The 25,689-nt window shown below is 47.2% G+C and overlaps 1 protein-coding gene across 2 annotated transcripts in view; it reads left to right on the top strand.

Moving 5' to 3' along the window:
• The window catches only part of MRPL23 (mitochondrial ribosomal protein L23), a 261,681-nt gene that overhangs the window by 162,140 nt on the left and 73,852 nt on the right, over nucleotides 1–25,689 (top strand). For both annotated transcript variants that reach the window (XM_069623942.1, XM_069623943.1), the window contains exon 2: nucleotides 22,452–22,574. In XM_069623942.1, coding sequence (XP_069480043.1) covers nucleotides 22,452–22,574 — 123 coding nt within the window. The remainder of the gene's footprint in view (nucleotides 1–22,451; nucleotides 22,575–25,689) is intronic.

Raw genomic sequence — 25,689 nt, 5'->3', positions numbered from 1 at the left:
CTTCCCCCAACCCCAGGCAGGAGCTACTTTTACTTATTGCTCCTACTCCCAACACTGTGCACAGTGAAGGAGAACCCTCCTTTCTTTACTATTCAGCTCCTGATCATGTAGCACGATAATTACACTGCCTTAGGCCGGGAACACTGTAGGAGGAACGCCGACATGGCAGAGTGCAGATATGCACTGCCGCCAGTGTTTCCAATGCGCGCTTGCGACGCGTTTTCCTTTTCGCTGCAGTTTGGATCACACACTAGGGCCCTTCGTTTTCCGCCTGGCGTGGGCGGCCGGCCAACTTTGTTACTTTCTTTTCAAACTGCCCCGATCACGCATCGGTGCGGCACAGGAACCTCGGGGGCATCACCGTAGCCTCAGGGCGCATCCACGCTCTGTTCCCTTTTCTTGTGAGCTCCAACCATTGAGCACCTACCATTCACTTTTTTTGTGTTGTTTCTGACGCCGATCAAGGAGTGCACACATTTCACCGTTGTAGGCCTGGAATCACCCAGGGAAGGAGTGCTCTCTCCCCCTTTATCTCTTCAGCTCCAATCCTAGAGCACAGCGAAAATCACTTCACAGCGTTGCGGCCTGGGCACATGCTGGAGGGAGAGCTCACTGCAGCACTCTGAAGCCACTGCCTGTCAGCAGCGGCCTCCCTCAGCCTGTTCAGCGCAGCGCTGACCTGTGACACAGCAGGACCTTGAAACACCTTGTCGCCATTGTTATGGCCCGGTCCTGTGGTCACACAGTCCAGCCAAATCAGTGCTGCTAGCACCCAGCAGGCGTTAGGTTGCCATGTTTATGTTGTAATGTGTCTTGCAAGCTGAGTGGATGACATCACTGCTAAATGGAATTTAGTGATGTCAGTGTGAGTGGAGTGTTGGTGTGTTGTTATCTGAAGGGGGATTCTATGCTGGACAGTTGGAGGTATGCTGACTTGGAAAGGACATGCCAATGTTTTGTTCCTGGCAATTGAACTACAATAAACCTACTTAATAACTTACCTGCTGGTTCGGGTGTTCATCAGTTTCCAAGTTATTACACTGGCGACGAGGATGGGATCATGGGGGGTGGGTAACAGTCGCTGGGGGCACTTTGACTTCTGGATGTGGCTGTGGGCACCCAGACTACATCCCACATCAGCAGGGGGCTGCAGTACCATGGTAACACAGCATCACGTGGTAACACAGCAAGACCCTTCACACGGTAAATGAGACACCTAGACTGAAGTGCCGGTCAGGGAGCTGCACGTGCCATCTGAGGCTCCTTTTATCGGGAGCCAGTCATGACTCATACTCTTAAAAGGGACATCACAACACAAAGAAGCATATGTACTGTATGAGTCAGTGTCAATTTGAAAAGTGTCTGCCAAATAGAGAACCGTTGTTGGATTCAGCGCATACATGTTTGTGACCTGAGGAAGTAGTTTTAAACCCTTTCCTTGTGCCACAACATGAATCTGAAAGTGCAGATTTTCCATGCTCACGTCCAGGAAAGTCATTATTCAATTAAAGACATATAGGTGAAATATTGCACATCTCTGTATTTAATGTCGGAGAACAGCATAATTGAAAAACAACTAAAACTACTTCACTACACTTCCAAAGAACACCGAGGGAAAGTGAGTAGTTTAACAAAAAAACATGTGACAACTTCCCACAGTCACTGTCTACTCGGGGAATATAACACACACCCACACTGGAAGCCACATCCTTTTATTTTTGATGCAACTCATTTATTTTATTGAAATTGCCAGAACATCATGAACTTCCACATTAACAAATAACCTTACCTCTGACGTGACCTTTGTTTCTGAAATCGGAATAAAAATGCTTAAAATTAAAAGTGGGTGGGTTCTTCATTGTTATAAATAGTCACAGTTAACAATACTTTTGTTAATACATCTCTAAGACTATTATATCATATGAACTTTTTTGAACAGATCACATGTGTACACCAATGATATGATAAGTCATCTATAACGCGCCTGTACACTGGGACTGTAGGGTTGAAGATACAATCCCTAAGTGGTTGGGAGGCCTGGAGGCAGTGCAAGGGCATCTGATCGTACAGGAGCCTGGCCCTGTATGTTCAGTGGGTGGCCAGGTAACCAGAATGCACAGCAGACAGGAACATCAGCAAGCGAGAGAGAAAGCAGAAGAGAAAAGGAAGGTCTTGAGTTTCTTCCTGAACCTTAGGTGGTCCTGCTCAAATTTGAGCGAGGCAGGGATGCTGTTCCAGAGGGAGGCCTCAGCAGAGGACAGAGATCTACCCCCCACTCTCTGCCTGGAGAAGCGTCTGACGCTCAGAGAGCTGGAGGTAGATGAGCTTTGGGCTCGAGAAGGAAAATGCTTAGGAAGAGAACATTGGATGACTGTTATACTCATGGATCATATCGTGCATCAATCTTTCACTTTTGTCTTTAATAGAATCATGACTTTCCAGAACTTTAGTATGGCAAATCTGTATTCTATGGCAAGACCGCATCTCTAGCAGAATGTGCTCCAAAATCTTGGATATCCTTCTCTGCCTGTTGCATGGTCCATTTGACCCATATTGCCAGAGTAGCGCATAATACTGTTTTTTGCGGTTTAGTAAGCTCTATTAATAATTGAGCTTCCCTGGTCGACCTGAGCCCGGCGATTACTGCCTTATAAACTTTGAGGCTATTAAGTACACATAGTAAGACGCATTTTAGATGTTGTCTTGGTGGTCCTAGTAATATGAAACATGACTCCTTGGTGGTGGGGAGGCAAAATGAATGTTTCTTGTTTCTAATGCTGTCGCGTCTGAAACTCTCATACACAAGATCAGGCATAGAAGCATAGTTGGCTTTGCTGACAATGCTTTCCTTGGTAGTTGCTCATTATCTAAGATTGGAACAGCGTTAACACTTTATTAACGTACCATAGTAGGTAATTCTTTGGCACTGGCGGCTTCAAGAGCTGATTGCCCTTCATCACCCTCTAAATTAGTTAATACAACCACATCTCCTGTAGGGGAATTTCTACTCCTTGCCATGCACCAGTTATTCCAACTATCCCAGGCTGCCTTGTATGAATTTGCTGTTCCCAGGGCCTGTGAGCTCTGGCTAAATCGACTAGCTTCTTCCATAAGAACATGATTTCTCCATGCACGGTGAAAATCATCCATGCTAATAAGGTCAGTGCCCCGTTCAGTACCATCTGTTGACGACACCCCGCTGGATCCTGAAGGATCTGCGGCAGTCAAATCAGCATCTGTGTTAAGAGCTCTAGAAGGTCTGGGAACGAGTGCATCGACCAAAATGGGGTGATGTGGACAACTGTGGCCTTGTGTCTATGTACAAAGGCTAGTGTACAAGTGATCATGGTAAAAGGAGGGAAGGTGGTGTACTCCTTTCCTGGCCCTCATTGTTGGAAAAAGGCCTCTGCGCCAGGGCTCCAGATACGATTTTGAGGTGGGAGTATTTTACTCCCTATATTTCAACTTTGAGAGTAAATGTGATTTTAAGAGAGTAAAAATGACTTTCAAGAGTAAAATGTATGTGACATCCAGCTGACGTGTACAGAAACTGTCTGGCCCACCTGGTGCCTTTCTGGTTGCTGCTCTTTTTCCCCACTTGGCAAGCCCCGTCCACCTGGTGCCTTCCTGGTTGCTGCTCTTCTTTCCTGCTTAAGGAGCCCTCCAGCCTCTTTTCCTTTGCAGATGCGGAGCAGGTGCAAGTGAATCTTGGTCATCTGGCCTAAGCACCACCCACCTTCATAGGTCTGCCTCTTCTTCCTGCTCTTAACTCTTAGATCAAGGGCATCCGAAGCGAAGGGCAGATGAAGAAACGGGCAATTCCTGTTTCGACCTGTTCAGACCAGGACGACCCAGGACCCCTGCCCAGACAGCAGGTAAGCATGGCCCAACATTTGTTTGCTCCCTCTGTCCCCACAGGCCATCCCCACCCCTCTGGTCCCCCCGTGATGTTCCGTTGTACCCACGCCCCCCTTCTTGCACATAGGTGTTGCCTGTTTTGCTTGATTCTTGTTTGTGGCCTGTAAGAATGTCATTGTATTTTCCCTTGTTCCTTCCCTTGCCTTGAAGCGCTTTGAAACACATTATATATAGGCGCTATATAAATAAACTATCATATATCATTACCATGCCGCAGCTTTCTGCATTGTGACAGAATACACCTTTCATCATTTCTCTAGGGTCTGACCATTTGATCGCTCCTGTATATATTTAAATGTTGAAAACACAAACACCTAGTCAATTACATAGTAAAGCAAACCTGAATTGTATTGTGTGTTTTGAGGTTCGATAGCAGAATTGTAAGTCCTCATTTCCTGGAGCTATTGCTACCTAATTATATGCCAATGTTATGATGCAACAATTGCAGAGAGGCAAGGACTCCATGCCAAATTCTATACCTAATCTCAGGGCCAAATGGTTATTTACGTAGCGCTTTTGGCAAAGCTCTGTAAATAGGTATGTTTTATCACCAAACCGAAGTTGGTACTCTTGACCTTGAAAGGTGAAGGGTTGAGTTGACTGTGCCGGGATTCGAACCTGCAACCTACAGATTGCAGCCGACATCCTTCAGAGATCGGTAAACTGTGTATTAGCTGCGCCATAATAATCGCAGTGCCTAGGTGTTGGACGAACCATGTATGACCTATCTGGATTATCACAGGGGCAGGTTTTGCGCAAGTTTCTATTTCAATTACAAATGTACATTTTTTTAATTTTATTTTTTTTACAACACTTGCACTTCTGGGGGGCGGGTTCTGGATGTTTTCATTGTAGTGTTGAAGTTTTGAGAAGTGATAACACCTATGATTTATGATTGGTGTAATGACAATCACTCAGCCTTGAGCAGGCACTGCTGCCACTGACCATTTATAGTAATGTACCCCATTGACTGCAAGGTTGAATGGATATAAACTAGACTGTGCATACTCATCATTTTACACACTGTTTTTTTGTAATTAGAGTGTACATTAAATTATAAGTGTATAAATAATGTGCCTTTGCATGATTATGCACACAGCACAGGAACTCTGAAAAATACAATTGTGCAATACTGGTTTGCTTTCACTGGAAAAAGGCCATTATATGTTACAAAAGATGAATTCTCAATTGCAACTTATTTTTCCATCTTATTATACAATCCCAAAATGCTAGGAAGCTGAATGGAAAGAAACCATTCATTTTATCACAGTGTGCAGATTATTATTATTTTCTTTTAATGGCTTCAGAGAAATAAAATTCTGTTTCAGAGGCTTTTCTCCCTGGCTTCCAATTACATCCACGTAGATAACAATTTAAAAAAGCGTTCTGGTTTCTGTCAAGTAACCTGATCTTTGCACTGCCCTCTGCTCTAAACCTGTGCTTAAATGTACACAGGAAAAAAATAAAGCTGTCATATTAGATTTTCATTCGTAAAAAGGCCTGTTACGAACCTTATCTGGAGGCATGTCTGTCGCTGTTGCTTCAAGGTCTGGCCTCCAGCTCAAGAATCTCTCTGATGGACAGTCCATGAGACAAACCGATCAGTGCTGCACAATCCCCCACATAATCCTCAACCTCAGGAAAACTTCTGTGTGCAGCTTCCAATCGTGGGTATCTCTCAAGAACATTGAGTTCGAGTCCGCTTCTGTGTTGACCAGTCAGGGCGGGTACTCTGTTGTCACTCCCAGACAGAAACGGCAGAAACCTTTGGCTTATTCTGCTAGCACTCTTTATCCTGTGCCTCTTCTGTAATTTTTATATTTCTCAACGCTGCAATATTGTCCATTGGAAGAAGGACGCAACACTTCATGGCATGCTGGGTCAGCGCCTTGATGGCCAAAGAACCTGCTAGAAACTCCAGACAGTTGTGTGCATCTGAAGTTTGTCTGGCGTCCATCTGCACTACATCGGGCTCCCCAGCCTGACTTGCTGGCATCTGACTGGAGCTCAGGAAGGCTTGTGAAGATTTCTCTCCCATTCTATGCTTCTGTTTGATCAAACCACCAGTGCATCTCCGTCCTGGCATCGTTGCATATTGGGACTGACTGATCAAGAATTTCATTGTGTGAGCTGGCGCTAAAGGTGATTTGTCTCAATTTATCAGGAACCCCATGTCCTTCAAAAAGGATACCGCCATCTGCACCTGTGTCGTTAAGAGATATCCGTCTTGCGACATTAGGATCATATTGTCTAAATACATTATCATTCGTATGCCCTGCTCGCGAAGCATGGCTGGTACTGGCTTCAGAAGCTTTGTGAAGCACCAAGGGGCAAAGGATGGAACAAAGGGCAAGCTGGAAAACTCCCATGTCTGTCCTTCCCAGATAAACCATAGGAAACACCTGTGCGGACGAAAGATCGGAACTGCTAAATATGCATCCTTCCGATCTAGCAGAACTAGCCAGTCTCTTTTCTGCAACATGTCTCTGATGAAGTGAATGCCTTCCATCTTGAAGTGCCTGTAGAGCAGATGTGAATTGAGTTTGTAAATATATTTCTGACCTGATCTTCCCCTTCCTTCAAACTAGAAAGGAATTGCTGATAAAGATGTCTTCCTGAGAAGCGACTGCAGTTATGACGATCTTCACAACCAGTTCTCTCCCGTCTGTCGATTAGCTGCATTTCTTGCACTGCAAATCTGATCGGAGTAGGCGTTTGCACTTGAAAAGGCCCTGTTGGATATTCTAGTCGAAAACCTTGCATGCTGCAAGACCCACGCATCTGTTGTGAGCTTGCTCCACTTCTGTACGCAAAGCACTAGCCTGCCTCCAATTCGTCCCTGACACAAACTCTTGCTCACCTGTAGGAACTAGCAGTTGCTTCTGTCCTCTCCAGCCTCTACCCCTGCTGCCTCCTCTGCAGGAAGAAAGAATGCAAATTCCAGACTGAACGTCTCGTTTCCCCTGTGGATGCTTACATGGGGAAAGTGGCTGGTTGAGTGGCCCCGACCAGTCCTGTCAAATCTTGGTATTAAATAGTTTTTTCACTAATAGCTCAGCTTTATCTAGCGTGGTATGTGTTTACAAATCTTTTCTCCATGACAAAGGTATCCTCAAAAAAGGAGACCCAATGCCTTCTCTCCTGGTTCTGACGTTGCTAAGTTGGGTAACTTTGAATCCATCTTGATTAGTACAATCCTATGCCACTCTACCGAAATTGCGCAGCTTGTGTTACTTAGCATGTATATGGCCCTGTGGGTCCACCCCATAAGAATGTTTGGGTCAGTGGGGTTTCCTGCTCCTTGGCCCTTTGAGCCACTTCCATTATTTTGGCTAGTGGACATGCCAGATCCAACAACAGGATCCATCGAGACCTTGTTTAGGATCTTTTCCATAATTGGTAATGTATGTTACAATCTTGGGATCTTATATTGGTGTCATTGCCATCTTTTTAACTACGTGGAGTCTTGAAAATTCTGCCTTGAGTTTCTTCCTAGCTTTCTTCCAAAGAAGCATTCTCAATCACTAGCCCACCTTTGCCGATGACTCCCATTCAGACCTCTTGGGGTATATTAGGACTTCTGAGTTTTTATTTCCTTGTCAGACCCATCTGTGGTCTTGACATCATTGTTGCTTCCTTCTGACGACTAGGTGTTGTTGTGCTCAGCAGAGGATGCCTCTGCTTCCTCCCTCTCTGACGAGGATGAGTAGACCACTTTGTCTTCCTTTTCTTAGCACACTCCTACTCCCTTCCAAGAAATACCTTTCTTAACTTTCGGAGCACTTCTCCTTCATGCGTTTCAGCCCTGCAGTGATTTCTCCATGCACAGGTTTGTCCATGTGTTTCCTAGCACTCTGTTGAAACTCATTGCCGTTTGTGAGTTTCGGGATCCATCTCTTGCCTTGACACCCAACATTTAGACATGGCTTGTAACGCAGCGTGGGGCAACTTGAGCTTGTGCGCCTGATCACCCGACTGTTCACAGTGTTACTGTTAAGAGCTATAGGACTTTGCCGCAGTCCCTACTGACCCATCGTATGCAGGAAACCTGCTGTACACATAGCCTCATAGCCTTTAGTGAGCCCTTTTCCTGTTTGTCTCCTATATTATAATTTTTTGGTCAAATTAGACAGGCTTTCACAGCGCTTAAACTTTCACCGTACTGAAATAGCTTCCAAAAATTGAAAAAGCCCTTTGGTGGCACTGTACATCCTTACTAGGATGGGCTTATAATATTGAAGGGCATACTCTCACAACCTCTATTTGCGCTCTTTTGGGGCGTGTTTCCACTTTGTTGGAGCGGACTAACATTTCAGCTTGGGTGCTGCTTTGACCAATTTCTGAGGAAACTCGTAATAGTCTGTGTCTACGTCCTGTCTTCTGTGGCCGATTTGCTCCCGAGGAGGTCGCTTGCACCGAGGAGCGCTGCTCTACAATCTCGCGCAAAACACCTTTTCTATTGAATGTGCGCTCTGCTACGCTCGCAACCCTGGTTGCGCTGTTTCAATCACCATTTCATTTCTGATAGTTAATATCACCATAAAGTACACCTCTGTTCTCTGTGGTGTTCGGTTTAGGGATGTTCTATGCCCCAAGTGGACTGCGATTGGGGGAAGTTGTCACGTGTTTTCTTGTTATTGTTAAACTACTAATTTCTCCTGGATGTTCTTGAGAAATATAGTAAGGTTTTTTTTTATAGTTTTTCAAGGATGTGTTCTCTGACACTAAAGATGGGGAACCAGAATATCAGCCACCGGAATATCAGCCTCCAGTCTTGCCATAGAATCAAGCCATATGCCAGGAGAAATTACACCAGTTTTAAATACTGTCCTAAAATATTGTAGTGTCCACTTTTTGTGTTAATGGTTCTCAGACGCACAAAAGGAGGTCTTCCGAAGGATAGGGTCTTGAGCAGAAAGGAACGATATAAGGATTAAAGAAGACATTATAGATCTAGACCCCAGCTCCTGGTCTTTATTATATGCGGTGCGTTTGGGTGGTGAATCCTCAATCATAACAGATGTAACACCCATTAAAGCACTGTTTTTCCTAGTATCCCAGCTGAATTCCTGTGGCACAAACTAAAATGCTATTTGAATTGCTTCATGTTACCAGGAGCTGCTAAAATATGGTTGCCCAGTCAAATGTGTATGTGATGGTGGTGTTTAGCTTAATATGCTGCCATCTACTGTGACAAACAACTGCACTGAATGACAATCGACTGAGCAATATGATACTTAAGCAGTGTGTGGTTTCTCAGTTTGGCACTTTGGTATGCAGTATCTCAAAGTGCTGCACAAAAACGCAATACTGTTATTTTATGTTAGTGACCTTTCTAAAGCTCGAGCATTCACCCGAAGACATCTTGGCGCTGAAAGAGGGAGCAACTCACATGAAGAACCACCAAAAGGAGCCAGCCCTAAACAAAAAGGAATGTCTTTATCGCTTTCCTAAAGGCAAAATGATCAGATAGTTTCTTTATAGGAAGAGGCAGCTCTTTCCAGACGATGGCAGTGGATCTTGCCTAAAAGCCTGAGCTAAGTAAAATGAGAAAACTATGGTATGCAGGGAGGGGGTCAAAGCTTGTGTGTGTGCATAATTGTATGCGTGTGTGGACATAAGGTCTTATGTGTTACCCACCCAAGCACCTGTGTTGTCTCTCAGAGATACAAATGCGCCTTGGTGCTGGAGGTGCATTTTGGGGGGATAACCAAGAGATCCTGGGAGACAACAGAATACTCATCTACACTTAAGTCGACTCAACCACAAGCATTGCTATGCTACTGACTCATATCGTCATTTGAGCAAACAATACATTGCATGCAATTATGTGTGCTTCATTGTTTTTTGGTCTGTTTGCATTTTGCTGGGTTTACTGAAAACGCTTGCCGACTGCCTGCCATAGCGACATACAGCCTGTATGTGCCTATCTTATTAATTGGACTATAAAGTCAGACATTGTATGGTGACACTATGTGAATTTAACTCTGTGCATTTGGGGCAATCTATAAAGAAGCATTGGAACACATATATACACATTTAAAGCACAAGGGGTCATAAATAATGAACAAAATAGTAATTTTACATCTTATGTGGAAGTTGGATTTGCAGAAGGCCTTGTACTAGCTCCTTGTTCCCCGGGGCTAGCTCCTGGTCACTGGTTAAGGCAGGATACCCAGGAGCTGCTTTTAGCTCCTACTTATCCAATCTAAATTTCAATCCCCATGGAGAGTCCTGGATAGATTGCAAGAATAAGAGCAAAGTGCTGTGATGAGCACCACACACCGTGGGTAATAATAAGCAGCACTCGGATTCCTGAGGGTTCGTAGCGCTATACAAGTGCTAAATTATTATTATTATTATTATTAGATTGGCATACGTTTCAGGGTTAGTCCAGGGACTTTGAATTTTGGCCTTGTAGTAGGTTCTTGGGCATACGTAATGTTCTGTTCCACCACATAGTTTCATGCATACAATAGAACATTATAGCATTTTAGTCTTTGGTTCGTGTGTGTGTGTATAATGTAAAAATGCAGCAAAGAGAGGGTACCCTGAGCGACCCGGCAGTCTACTAATGATGGGCTCAACAAGACCTATTTCCCAGCCTCAGCTAGACCTGTTCCCCATTAAGTAGAAAACCGTGGAACGCAGAACTCGGGCAATGGGGGCGAAACAATTTAAATTTATGACCCACTGTGCTGAAAGCTGCTAATCGGACCAACATCACAAATACTTGTTCTTCACTAAAGTGATTGCGGTTGTGTGAGTCACAATCTTCTCCAGAACTCTTGCCGTGATGAGCTAGCATGAAGTCTGAATTGTTTGAGCTTAAAGCCGTTTGGCCTCAAGATCAGGGGACCATGGTATACTAGTCTTTAAGGTCAACCCACCTGCTCTCTTCTGATTCAACAAGTAGGTCGACACTTGATCCTCAGACATACTGGCCTTGCCTCAATGTGGGGTCCCCATGGCCCCCTCCCCATGAGTGGAAACTCATCCCATCATTAGCAATTCAGATGTTCAGTTTCAAGGTATTCAACAAGACCACTTCACACCATAGAGCAGCAAATGCCCTTCAGTCTTCACCTGGAGTAGGTGAGTCCAAATTCTCTAGGGATGAATTTCTCCTTAAAAGGATCGTATCTTTCTGTTCGCCCCCTGAGCTACCCAAATCGGTGCATTAAGATCATGCTAAATTGTAACAAGCAAAATCTTTTCACACAGTACTGTCTCGGTCGTCATTGCATCTAAAATTCCATTCATCTCTTTTAACCCACATCTGATTGCCCCTGCAGGAGAGACCCCTTTCTCTGCAACAATACTGGATCCTTCATCCCCCACCATTGCTGAACTTTGCAGCCTTAAACCTGAGATTCTTCCTCCCTCCTCCCCTCCAAGTCACCTTGGCTTCTATCGAGGCAACATGACCATCTACATTGAGGCTGCTTAGAAACTGTCCATGTTGTCCCAGTATTGCAGAAATGTGCCAATGTCATGAAATGTAAGTAATGTTGCTGCTTTCATGTTGGGTCTTTTATTCCTCTTTGCCCTGGCTCAATCGGGTGTCTGGATCGAATCCTGTATGTTTTATGTGGCTGCTATGGAAACATGTTCTTTTTCCCTTTCCTTCTCTGTGGTGCAAAGTCTTCTCAATTATTGTCTGCACCTATTTTCCCTGCTCTGGTTAAGCCACCTCAAACTATTTTGGACCTTATCATAGTTTTGCTGAGGTTTGAAAGTGAAACATTTTTTAACATGTGTTCATGGTTGATATTAGACTAGCTACTCTGAAATCTGTTTTTCTGGTTGCGGTTACTTCAGCATGATGCGCCAGCACACTTCAGGACATTTTGCTCTAATCAGTCATTTTCTTTTTTGCACAATAAGGTTGTCCACTATAGCTATCCCTGGTTCTTGCCAAACATTGTTAGGCTTTGTTCTGAACAAGGAGCTGTCTCTCCTCTCCACCTTTGCACACCTCTTTACAGGGTTAACCATTGGAAGAATAGATCCCCAAACATATTTGCTAACATTCAATAGTTAATCCCCACTAACAATTATTGGAAAAAGACTGGGTCCTGCTCACCATGGATGTCCGAAGGACCCTAAAAGTCTATCTTTCCCAAACTAAATATTTCAGGAGTTCAAATAGACCTTTTTGTTATCATTGGCAGTTCTCGCACCAAAAGACAGGCTTCTAAAACCTCTATATCTCGCTGGACTTTTTCAGGCATCTCAACGTTACTGTTCTTGGCCTCTTAAAGATTGCACAGAAAACACTGTCTTTGAGACGGTTTAAGGGTTTTAATTTCTTTTGTTGGACCCTAGAGTCGTCCCCCTCTCTCATCTGCCCTGCTCCCTAACCGAGGCATCTGAAACTCCTGGGTAACGCTACTGATTGTTGACCTTGCTGTCTCAAAAACTGCCTTCTTCTCGTGGTAACGTGTATGCAGACTAACTCTCTGAGGGACTTCCTAACTTTCCCTATTCTAAGCAAATATTAGTGTTCTGATGGATGTTCGGGCAGTGACTTGCACTTGCTCTGTGTTATTAAGCTGAGTCAATCTCACCCACTCATCTCTTCTCTCCTACTCTTGGCAGCACTTCCTCCAACTTACTTCTCCCACCATTTCTCTGTTGCTGTAATGTCACTCCTCCTACACTTCACCTCCGCCCTTTTTATGTAACCACTCCACTTCCCTTTTCCTTCTCTACTACTACTCCTATTCACACTCCTACTCACCTCCTCAATATCATGTGGGTATATTTTAGGTGACCAAAATATATTTGAACTCTCAAACCTCTTTTTGTGATCTATAATTCTTGCCACCTTGTTATTCCTGCAAGTTAAAAGATGCATGTTTTTCTTTCCTGTGGGACTACTGTGCTTTTAACACTGATCAAACATATGTGTTCAGCTATGAGGGTGGTGGCAGGGGGCAGGTTCCCACGTGGACCTTGTTTCCTGTTTTTGCTAAGAGTATTTGCCTGTTTTTAGGGAGCAAACATGGCTGGTACTCTGCCTATCATGTGCTCCTGAGTTCAGCAGATTTCCATCAGACCCAGTACCTTCTATGCTACAATGATCTACATAAATTGTGTTTTTCATTGCCTTAGTATTTGCTGAGCTCCACAGCCTCGTAGGAACTAGCCAATCATTCAGTGACGTTCCAAGATTAGAAAGGAAATTTGCCAATTCTTTCAGTCTAGTTTGTATTGTTGCACTCAAACCAGAGAAATTAGGTGTTATTTGGCGATCTGCACCTGCATGACAGACTGGGTCAAAGACGCAGCACTAAGTTGAAAGTCCTAGTGTAATGAGGCCACAAGGGATTCTGGCACTGTTAATGGCCGGCACAGCCCAATCGACAGGTGTTAATCTCCATTGGTGGGCACTAAAGCCATTAACAAAAAAAGTAACTTTCCCCTTTTGGTCTTCCTTCTTCTTGGCTCACTTGTCATGGTAGTCAATTTTCCCTTTTCATTACAATGAAGATGAAAGGACTACCATTGACCGAGAGGAAAAGGGTACCTTGTTTCACCTTTTAAAACAAAAAAAAATGTTTAAAAGAAAACCGCAGGGCAAGTGGCGGGTGTAGCAGCACCCACTCCGAGCTTACTTGGAACATGGACGTATACTGTTACATCTAGCCTGCATTACAAGAAACCTGATTGGTTACTGCACCCGCTGCTGGTGCTAACGTTCTTCGTTACTTGGAGCGTCTTGTTACTTTTGCCTCCTACATAATCGAATGAAAAAAATCCAGTGTTGACTTTCCAGCCCACACAAGGAGACCTCACCCAGCTGCAACACAGTGAAAACCGAACCAAACCTTAAAGTAGTTAGACAAATGGCTTAGTAGGCTGATGGATCTTCTGCAGAAATTGAGTGCAACTCGCAAGTTTAAAACACGGCAGTGCCAATAGAACCTTTGTATTCTTCTTAGGTTAATAAAGAGATGTTCTTCTAGCTGGGCAAAAATAACCCGACAAAAAGGCGGACACCGATATAGTGAAGGTACTGAAGTTTATTAGGCAGAACCCTGTGGCGCACCGCCACTCAACTTCACATCAACGGTCTTTTCAAACACCGCAGCTGGAATGCTAACTTGTAAGCGAGGATTACGACACATCTTCCCCTCTTGGGGCTAACAACAATCACTGCCAGGCATACAATAAAACTGGATACAAATTGAACAAACCTGAAGGTGAGAAAACAAAACCCACAAAACTTAACACCCCAAGACACCAGCAACCAGTGAACTCACACTGCACCCCAGAACCTGCACATCCAAAGTTCACTATGGCTACCACACATAATCTCCCAATCTGACAGAGGGCTTAGACAACCTTACAGGGCAACCTCCATTCACTCCATCAGCCAGAACCTCATACCTGTCCCTCACATCAACCAAATGTGCCCCTTCTGCATTGGACACCTCTGAAGTGGGCACCACACTCTCCTCAAACTCCGCGTGGTGCACCTCTTCCCTGATATCATCCACACCAGTGGACCGGTGGCCCCCACCTACCGAAAAGTCACACACATCCCCCCAAACTCACCCTCCTGTTTCTGACCCAGAGATGAAACACCTTTGTCCATAAGAACAATCCTCCTCTTACTTCACCTCGTGCCATCCTCGAGCACCACGTAACCTGTCCCCACCCGGGTCACCACACGGGGAGGCATAAAAACACTATGCCCCTTGGGCACAAATTTAGGATTCCTCACATATACGGCAACCTTTCTGGCCACTTGCTGACGTCTCTGCTGGTCTTGGCGGAACTGAACCCTCCACAAAACCTCCTCCATATCAACCACTGTTGCACCACCACCCAAAGCCACCGCCCTCAACTTAGAACCAGCTTTTCTGCCTCTCATTATTTCGAAAGGGGGTCTCCCAGTCGACACGGAAGATGTCCTCCTGTATGCCTCTAACACCTCTGACAAAACATCTTGCCACACCAAACCATTTGCCACTGCGAACTGAACAGCCCCTTCGATAAAACCATTCATCCTCTCCACCAAGCCATTGGCAGAAGGGTTATACAAAGAAGTGCGGTGGTGCCTGATACCATATCCGCCAAAAACTCCTTCATCCGCTAAACTCCTGCATCCTCTGGGACACAAATTGAACACCATTATCAGTCACCAAACTTGCAGGCACCCCTTCCTTGTTGAAAATCCTCTTAAGGAACCCAATGAATGTGTCCGTCGTGACCCTCTCAAAAGCAGTGTCCTCCACCCATTGCGACGTATAGTCCACGAGCACCACCAAGAATCTTAACTCCTCTTGCAAACAATTCATTGGCCCTATAATATCCAATGCTACATTTGACAAGACTTCACCAGGTACCTCAACAGGGTATGTCGGCTGGGGCCACACAACCCTGCTCTTGTCACTCAGTGCACATGCCACACACTCCTTGACCTCACCTCCCCGTCCATGGCCGGCCACCAATGGTCCTCGCGCAATCTCCTCTTAGTTACTGACCTGTTTAGGTGCCACTCATGAGCCAATCCCACCAAGCGTGATAGCAGAATCGGGAGGTATCAGCCTCTTTACCCTCATCACACCCCACGGACCCTCTGCCTACTCACTGAGAACATGCATAATACCCTTGTACACCGGCTTGTCCTTGATGACATCCCAACCCTTCTGGAGCCCTTCCTGAATACATGCAAGATCCGCATCCCTTGCCGACTCCTCCTCCCACTCGCCTTTGTCCACTGCAGGCAGCACGCCCCCCACCTGTGCCACCAGCTCACCCTCCTCTCCACCATCCCGCAACCCTCTGGATAAACATGACAAACAGTCCGCCACCATGTTCTTCTTCCCCGGCAAGTACTCTGCCCTGAAATTGAATGCTTCCAAATCTCCCACTCACTTGGCTCTCCTGGGAGACACTGACACCGTACCCCTGGTGGTGAGCACAAATGCCAAAGGCTTGTGGTCCATTCTTATCACATAGGGTATACCCCAAAGAAATGCCTGAAAATGTTGAGGCCCACACAGCAGCCAATGCCTCCTTCTCAATGACCGCATATCTCTTTTCGCCATCCCTCAAGGACCTAGACGCAAAAGCAATTGCTTTCCACTCACCCTCCTGCCACTGCTCCAACACAGCACCCAGCCCTATCTCGCGAGCATCAACGGTTAACACTGTCTGCTTTTTTGGATCAAATGACCTCTATGACGGGGCTTCATTCGCCTCCATTTTTAACCTCTCAAATTCCATCTGACACCCATCAGACCAAACCAATCTGACATTCTTTTTCAAAAGAGCTTGCATGCACACGCATACGAAGGTATGAATTTTCCATAATACTCGGTTATGCCTACGAAAGATCTGAGCTGATCCTTATTGACAGGATTTGGCGCCTCCCTCATCACCTTCACAAGGTCCTCCTTGGGCCTAACAGCCTCCGCAGCTAGAGTGCCCCAAATATGACCCACTAGAAACACTTATCTGACACTTCGCCCATTTTAAGGTCTAACCACTCTTTTGTAAGATGCTAATCACCTGATGCACCCTGCGATAATGCTCCTCCCTGCTTTTGCCCGACACCAAAATGTCGTCTTGAAAATAACTCTCACCAGGAATCCCCCCCAAAACAACTCCTGCATGAGGCGCTAAACACCACCGAAGCCAAACCAAATGGCATCCGACAAAATCTAAAAGCACCAAAAGGAGTTAGGAACGAGGATAGTGGGCATGAATCAGCATGCAAGTCGATCTGATGGTACGCCGATGACAAATTCAACGTGGAAAACCACTTAGCCTGCCCCATGGTCAGAAGCAATTCATTTATATTAGGGAGAGGATGGCGAACCACCCAAATGCTTGAATTAAGTTCCCTGAGATCTACACACATCCTCGGCCCACCATCTTGCTTCCGTACCAACACCACAGGAAACAACCACTCCGAGCTTTAAATTTCTTCAATAACACCCACCCCCTTCAGCTTGTCCAACTCAGCCTTTAAGCTTGCCTTGGCCATCATTTGTACGCTGTTACGCTCACCTGGATCCCACAGGGGCGTCGGTCGGACCCAGACAGCTGTGGTCTCTACCCACGGGATGTGTAGTGCAGCAATGACTGACTGGATCTGCCCTCCTAATCTTGTCTGCTTAACCCGTAGAAATATTCTCCTGCAAGTGGAGAGATGGATTTAGCCACTTGTGAATGCACCCCCACAGTCCTCCCCAACGAATCACCTCCGAAATGCCCTCACAGCAATCTCACCTTATATTCTTGAAAGATGAGCTCTCCATCCTGCGTGGATTTGCAGGGGCGCGTCGATTCCAGTTACTTCACTGGTTTGAAGGCTCGGGAGAGTCCCGGAGAGTATTGACTCTGAGGTTCCTGGTGAGGACCAGTAAGTATTAAGTTCATAGAGTTCAATATGTCCGATGTTCACTCTTGTTCCCCCCTTCCTTTCTTGTCTTGCAGCTGGCTTGTGAAAAGATGCTTTTGTGGCAGCTGGTGGCGCTCAGGTAAGAGTCTGTATTACCCGGCGCTGTCCGGTAAATGTTGCACGAGGAAAACGTGTTGTTTTGTCTCTCTTTACAGATGCGGCACGTGAAAATATGGAGAGTCACAAAAGGATGCCTCCGGTGGTAAATCAGGTAAGACTATGGTGGTAAGAATTATATTTGTTGGTTTCCTCGGCTCACCTTGTGGTTTTCTTTTGTCTCCTAGGTGCCGAAGTTCGGCGAAGAAATGATGGGGGCAGCGCCGACCCGAAGGATGCTGTGAAGACTGGCGAGTATGGCGCGGCACGGCGCTGCAGCTGGAGGTGCAGCGCGTGCAGAAATGATGTTCTTTACAGGTCCGGAGACAAGATGGATCCAGAATCAGGTGTGGAATAGAAATTTGTTTTCTAACCTTGTCCCTTTCTTTCCTCTGTTTTAGGAGCTCCGGATTCGAGGTGGGCGTGGCAGAAGACTGGATGCAGGCTGCAGGCACGGTGAGTGTTACGCTGCTGGATGCAGAATAACGCGAAGCGTGTGTTGCTGGTCGGGCGTGGTTTAAATAGCCTCAAAAGTAGTCCCAGGTAAGAAGTCCCTAGAACCACACCCAAGTAAAAAATAGTCCCTGTAGAAAAATAGTCCCTTTCAGGCTTCATGTTGGATTGGAGTCATTTGCAGCATGGTCTGCTTGAGGTAAGTAATGACTATGAGTCGGGTGCCTTAGCCGCCAGGACTGATTCCTACTATGAGCCTGGCGCCTAAGGTGCCAGGACTGAACCCAGATAGCCCGTAGCCGGGGCTGCTCAGGTTTTACTAAATGTCTAGATGCCTGCTCCTTGGGCTGATGGGCTTGGTCCGGATGCCTGGGGGTAGGCATCATGACATGCGCTCCTGACTTTGTGCACCTTGGGCAGCGCCCCTCTCTTGAGCACAATGCCGTGCGAAAATTCCTTCAACTTCCCCAAATACTCCACAAACGCATCAGGATACCTGCTCCAAATTCTGCACTGACACCATCTCTACAGACCCTTCCTCCATGCTCAACACCGGCACCCTCTTCCCCGGTCGAATTTCGATGGCCAGGACCACCTGCTCATCCCACCCCAACACGCTGGCCCCTTTGTGTGCCACATAAAACTTGGCTTGTGTGCACCTTCTTTTTAAACTCCACTAGCACCCATTCCTACCCTAACACCTTTATGGGAACTTGACTGTAAGCACTCGGGTTTATGTTGGGAGGTTTTAGATCTGCCACCCCCTTCCCAAACTTGTCACTACACACCTCCGGTGAGATCAAGGTATATGGGGAGCCTGAGTCCACCAACATCTCTAATGGCACCCCATCAAACACCAACATGTCCCATGGTCCTTTTTTCTTCTCCCCACCACATGTAAGATCACGGCCTCACTCACCCTGGCACCCTCACCCCCTTCCATACACACTTGGCCACCTTCAGGTTCAATCATCCTAAGAAATCGTCTTCCCTGAGCCCCTTCCTCTGAGGAGACCTACGCATTCTGGCAAAATGTCCCCTGGTCTTGCACCGTCTACACTCGACAGCTGTAGCGGGGTAGTCTTTGGCCCCAGTAGCATGACTGGACCAACCACACCTCCTGCACAATTCTTTCACCCCGCCTCCATAATTTCCTTTGCCAGTCTTGCCGCCTTGACCATCAGGCCGTTCCACTCTCTTCCGGAAATCCACCAAACCCTTCTTATGTGAAGGCAGAACAGCTTGTACACATTCTGCTTGGCCATGTTTCTCCACTTTCTCTGTCACCACCTGAACACTGGCCCGCTATTCCTCTATCACCCTGGCAATCTCAATCACTTTTTCCAACGTGGGATCACTCTCAATCCATAGTCTCTCTCTGATCATGGAGTTACTTGTTTCATGATCTGATCCCTGACATACTCGTCATGCAAACCAGTGAATTTGCAAGTAGCCAACAGTGTTCGGAGCGCCGTAACCTACTAGTCAATGCTCTCCCCTGTGCCATTGAGACAAAGTGGTAGCGTTCAAGCGCAACATTTATTCTCTTGCCAAACCGCCCTTCCATCTTCTTGAAAGCGGTCTTGTAAAGGCTCACCACTCTCTCTCCTTCACCGGCCCCTGCCACATACACTTCCTCCCCTGGGAGAAGCCTGAAGATGCGAAGCTCTTCTGTACCAATGCAATTTAGTAGCATTGCTTCTTTCTCCTCTTCACTGTATTTCGATCCACCTGACGCCCTTATGTGCACTCTAAAAGCGTCTACCCACAAGTCCCATGCAACTGGGAGTTCACCTGGGGTTGCCAAAAACGCTGGTGGAGGACGGGCATGCCGTGCTGCATGGTGATAATGCTCCTCTGTGTGCCTCACAGTCCACTCCTCTCTTCTTCAACATGCACTCAGACCGGTGCTACCCCCCCTGTCCAAATTCCGCCCCAGTGCTCGCTACCGTCTCTTGCCAAAGGGCTACCAGACAGCTTACCCCTGTGCTTTGTGCTTCACCTTTAACGCTGCACAACACGGCTCTCCTGCCAACCGCAATGTCATTAGTAGCAGTGCGCCGTACCTTATTGAAGTTGCGGGACTGCACCCCGTCGCCCTCCGATGCGCCCCTTCCCCCGGAGCCTCCTTACTGCTGTCCTAGGACAACGTCACCAGCGCCTCCTGCAGCGTCTCTCTGCCCTCGTCTGCCGAGTGGCGTGGCACAGGCACCAATCAGTCGATGGCTCCCACTGACCAATCTTCTGTCCCTGAAGGCTCTGAAGGAGAGGGGTCACACTCCCTTGCTGCACCACGATACTTCCCCTTCAGCAGGACTGTTTCATTTCGCTGACTCGGTTCCGGCGCCGCACCAGAGCCTGCACCTTCCACTTGGGTCTCCGCCTGGGGTCTCTGCCTCCTCCTCGTCGCCAGTGACAAAAAGGCAGAAACCGGTATAGTGAAGGTACTGAAGTGTATTAGGCAGAACCCCGTGGCGCACCACCACTCAACTTCACATTAACTGTCTTTTCAAACAACGCAGCTTGAATGCCAACTCGTAAGCGAGACGGCATTCTAGCGCTCAAACACCACACTAGGATTACGACATAACCTTTGCTATTTCCAACACCATTTCGTCTTAATACAGACCTAGCGTGCTGAGAGTGGGAAAGATGGGGTTCCATCTTTACTGCACAAGTCTCCGGGCTAAATCTACTTTGCTGTGAGCTCGTAGCAAAGTAGAGTTGACTCTGAGACTTGTGCAGCATATGTTTCTATTAGACACAAGTTATAAGGTGTAAACGTCAGCTCCTAGATTCAGGCACCTGTCGGGGTGCCAAAAGTTTATTCCACGTGCTTTCGGATTTTGCTGGAGTGAAAATCACTAGACCTTGTTTGATAGGTTGGGTTTGGTTGCTATATTTTGTGTTCTGGTATTTGACTCCCCTTGGACTGGTGGCTAAAATGTTGGATTCATGGAGCGTATCGTTAGGGTAAATAGGCCGATTTTGATTCTGGAAAACTCTGAAGAAACCTTCAGTTGATTGTCTTTTGGATGTAAAATGGCGATTGAGATATGAAAAAGATGTCTGAAAAGTCTGTTGAAGGTTACTGTTGTAAAGCCTTTATGCTAGACATTCAGATTGCACTTCTGAATCACAGACCAGCTGTAGTCTAGATTGGTTCCAGGTAGGCTTTATTTCACATATGTACAATCTGTACATTACTCCAGTTACTCTTCTTGTATTTACAGCACGTGTAGACATAGACGGGAACATGGGAAGGTATAACATTACTTATAAAGGAGCTGACCCACCGGCCATCCATTCAACCCAGCTCAGGCCCCCAACTGACACTCACAGAACATTCACACACAGGTCCACCCAACATTCTCCCTAGCTGCATTCATGCACCAACATTCTACAGCAAGCATCCAGGCCAGTGGCAAGACAAGACTACACTACAACAGTTACACGTATTTCGACTAGAGTCCTTCAAACATTTGTATGAATGGGGATCCAAGGACAGATTTTATAATTCTTCTTCAGTGTCTTTCTCTTTTTGTGCGTGTCCTTGTGTCGCCATGTCTGGTAAACTGTTTTATATGGATTGGATACTTTGAACTTGCCTTTGGTCCACATTCTTCTGTATTGATTCATGAAATAGGACAAGCTAAAATGCATGGAGTTGGATCATTGATGCGTTGTTGCTTTGAGATGGGAATTGGACGAGGTGACCGAGGTTGCCTGAGAAGGGAGGAATATAATAACTATGGTTTGATGCCGATTAACTGACTTTCCCCTCGATGCGCATTTACTGTTAGGTTTTTTTTTTTTGGTTGGTATTTTCCTGCTAATATTTTGCTAGAATGAACTGATATGGCATATATCATTTATTCTTACACAATACAATTATGGAAAAAAGGCTGATCTCAAGTGTTGGATAAAAAGCAAGTTGGTGCTATTAGTAGATGAGGGAAAATATCAATAGCACCAACAACTGATAACCCTTTGTGAATGCTGTAGTTCAACGTCACAAAATAGCAGAGGCAAGTAAACCATATTCTAAAATGTTGACCTACTGTACATGTTGACACGTCGATTGTCTGTCATGGGACACATTATTTGGATGCAGGACGACCCATCGGTGATTAAGGAATGCAAGATCTCAAGGACTCTGCTGCCTACTGAATCCAAAATTGGCAAGTTTTCAAAATCCTTGTGGCGATCATCATGGCATCCACTTACCCATATGTATTTAGAAATAGTTGGCAGAAACAAAATGGACGTGTAGCTTTTCCAGGCAATTCCACCGTAGAAACCCTGAGATCCTGTTTCAGCCAGAATTAGAAGAGGAATGCAAGACTGCGTGCAGGGTCTGACACAAGAACTGAAGAACTAGTGGCATAGTAGGTTTGGAACTTCTTAGTGCAGGGTTCTGCTTCTCTAACTTTTTAAGCAGTTGTTTAGAACATCCCCTGAATGGGGACATGGTTTCTAGGTCTTTGATGTAAAGCTAGAATTACCTTAAATTAGCGTTTTCAACCCTGTTATAATGTTTCCATTTTTTTTTCCTTCCTGCCAGATATCCCATTTATCAGCATGGTAACCCACAGCTGCGCATTTTCAGGACCAACTTCTTCATGACACTTGTGAGGCCTGGCAGGGAACAACCTGAAGGCACTGTGCAGTTCCGAACCGCCCTGGAGTAAGTGCATACCTGCTGGAATGGTGTATCTAGGGTATTTGTTATTCCACCCCCACACAGGAGTGTATTCAGGGAACCGGTAGATGGGCAATACATTTACATGCAACCCTGGAGGTAGTGGTCCCTGCAGGGTCAGTGATGTCGGTCAGTGCATTTGTTCACTAGAGGTATTGTTTTCAGAAGGTGCATTTCTAGAGTAAATGCTGTCTGCAAGGGACACTGTTCTTAGGAGGTGCATATACCGTTTATTTATAAAGGGAGGTGCAGCACTGGCTCTGTCCACACTGCAGTATCTGTGTAATTAAATGGTGCATCCCTTGTGCAACTGCCCAATACAAAGTCCATGAACAGAGGGCGTTCAACTGTGACCGAGTGTGAGCGGGTACAACTTCAGTGTGCACACTGCCTGGGCTACTATGGTAAGTGCTTGCTGCTGAGGCTGTGTACCGAGGGTGAAACCGTAGAGAAAGGTGCACACCAGCAGGGATTGTGTCAAGGCGTGAAGTTTTGCTAACTACACACAGGCTGTAATGGCTGTTTAAAAAAAAAACATATTTGATGGGATTGGGTCCTCCGACGTATTCCATATCAATGACCGTAATCACCACAGCTGTGCTGCTTCGGAAAATCTTTCGTGGGTCTGCGTTGATGACGTCGATACGCTGTCCTCGAGGGCCTCCGTCGAGCCGACGTCACCGGATGTTATAAGTAGGACGCACAACGCCCGTAGCCTCAGTTCCGTTTTTTCCGCGAACGTGTTTGCTTCGGAGATCTCGGTGCGCCTCGATTGTACTGAATCCTGTTCTTTCGGTTCTTCGAACCTGTTTCTGATGTCTTCAGCTTCTTCCACTCCACGGTCCGGTTTTAAGAAGTGTCGGGTGTGCGGGTCTAAGATGTCGCTGACGGGACACGCACGATGCTTGCCTCTGGTGCCTCGGGGAGGACCATGATACGGATGATTGTGTCGACTGCCAATCGCTCACATCGAAGGCCTTGCGGGAGCATAAGAAGAAGCTGTCGGTCGGTAAGGTGGCCAAGCCCCGGAAGTCGCGTTCCACTGGTCTTTCGACGGATGATTCGAGGGGTGACTCTCTGCATCGTCGTCGTGAGTCCGGGGATTCTCGATCTGGGAGTCGGTCCCGCCATTCCTCTGCCTCTTGGAGGCCCTCCAGTAAGCGCCGTCAGAGGTTGCCTTCCCTGTCCTCGTCCGAGGACTCCGCCCGTTGGCGGGTTGCTTGTCCCAACAAGCATTCCACTCCTGAGGAATGGGATTCCTTCCGAAAGGAGATGTTTGCGGTTTTCCAATCGCAGGGCTCTGGTCCGTCCGCGCCGTCGAAAGACTCCGGCCGTGACTGTTCTAAAGAAGCTGCTCGTACGCCTTCAGACTCGAGCGGTCGTCGCGACCACCGGGCGCCTTCGAGGTCCCGGTCGGACAAGGATGGTCGCTCTAGACATGCCCGCTCCAGTCCCAGTCCTCGACGCCCTCAAGACCGCGAGAACCTGTGAAGTCTTCAAAGAAGACATCGACTCCTGCGGCACAGAGGTCGTCGACGGACTCTCTCAAGTCTCAGCCTCCGAGGAGGTTGTCGACGCCATCGGCGCCCACGCTGTCGAGATGCGCTCGGGGCTCCGCCCTCGAGGCCTGTGTCAATGCCGTCGAAGCTGTCTGCGCCGCGCGCAACGTCGACACAGATTCCATCGACGCCCTCAACGCCTTTTGAGGCGGCTTTGTCGGAAGTTCCCTGTGGCATGGTGGAACCTCCCCAGAAAGGCTCTGGCCAAGGCTAAACATGTCTTTGTTCCTTTTTCTGTACCTTCCTTCCGGCCTCTGGATTATATTTGAGGTGGATGAGGGGTCTGAGGAAGGTGAGGTTCCTGCAAAGGTTCCTGATGACCTCCTTTCTGGTCATAGCCAACTTGAGGACCTGCGTCAGTCATTGCACGACGCCAGTGGTCTAGACACCTCTGAGTTTGGTAGGCCTGAGCCAGGCACGCATGCCGAGTCCTCATACCGGCGCCTGATGTCGAGGGTCACGGATTACCTGTTGTGGTCTGCCCCACTGGGGATTTTCAGCAGGATGACTTGACTGATATCCTCGACCAAGGTCCACCAACTGACCCAGTGCTGCCATTACATATGGCCTTGCAGAGAAGTGTGGCTGTGGCTTGGACATCTCCGGAGAGTCTCCCGGCAGTGAGCAAGTCCTTGCTGAAGAAGTATCGCCCAGCCAGTGGCGACCCCTGCTACTTGTCCACGCACCCTACTCCGGAGAGTTTGGTGGTGTAGGCGGCTACGGCCCCCGCAAAGCAGACGTCTTGCCCTACCATCCCTCCTGATGGGGACGACAAACGTTTTGACGGCTGGGCGAAGGTGTTTTCTTCTGGGAGTATGGCGCTTCAGGCTGCCAACTCTGTTTGTGCCTTGTTTCGTTTCACACACACTCTGTGGAACTGTATCTCCTTAGCGGCTGATCATATTCCCGAAGGGGAGGAACGGGATGGTTTTCTTGCTATTGTGCAGGATGGCAATGATGCCATGTGTAAATCCGTTCAGTCTGGTCTGGACATGGTTGATTGTGTCAGCCAGTCCATGGCGGGCGAGCACCGTAATACGCAGGTGTGCGTGGTTGCGGAAGTCGGGGTTTGCTCCTGATGTGCAAGCCCGGCTCCTCAACATGTCCTGGCAGCAAGGCTGATGAGAGCCTTGAGAGGTTGCAGACCTCCATAGCTGCAGCAAAGTCGTTGAGCGCTGCAGTTCACCAACCTCCACCTTTTCGTCCTAGGGGACAGCAATGGAGGGGAGGTTCCTTTCAATATTACTCATCCTTTAGTAAATCTAGAGGAGCTGCAAGTCAAAGGGGCCACCGTAGGAGTGCTAGAGGTGGAAAACAGGATACTCGAGGTGCCAAGGACGCTCGGGCATTTGCCTCTTTGCCCTCAGGCACTGCCGCAGCCGCTTCAGCTCGGTCATGAGGCCAGGTCCTATGGTTCGCCGGTTGGGGGAAGGCTGGGGCAGCATCTTGTAGAGTGGCGTGCCATTACTTCAGATGTGTGGGTTCTGGAGATCATAGCCCACGGGTACTGTCTTCCTTTCCGACAGAGGCATCACAACAAT

Source organism: Ambystoma mexicanum, chromosome 11, assembly GCF_040938575.1.
Source record: "Ambystoma mexicanum isolate Mex_15411 chromosome 11, UKY_AmexF1_1, whole genome shotgun sequence".
Taxonomy (NCBI): Eukaryota; Metazoa; Chordata; class Amphibia; order Caudata; family Ambystomatidae; genus Ambystoma; species Ambystoma mexicanum.
The sequence above is the reverse complement of the archived record's forward strand: the minus strand, read 5'-3'. Positions and strand labels throughout refer to the sequence as shown.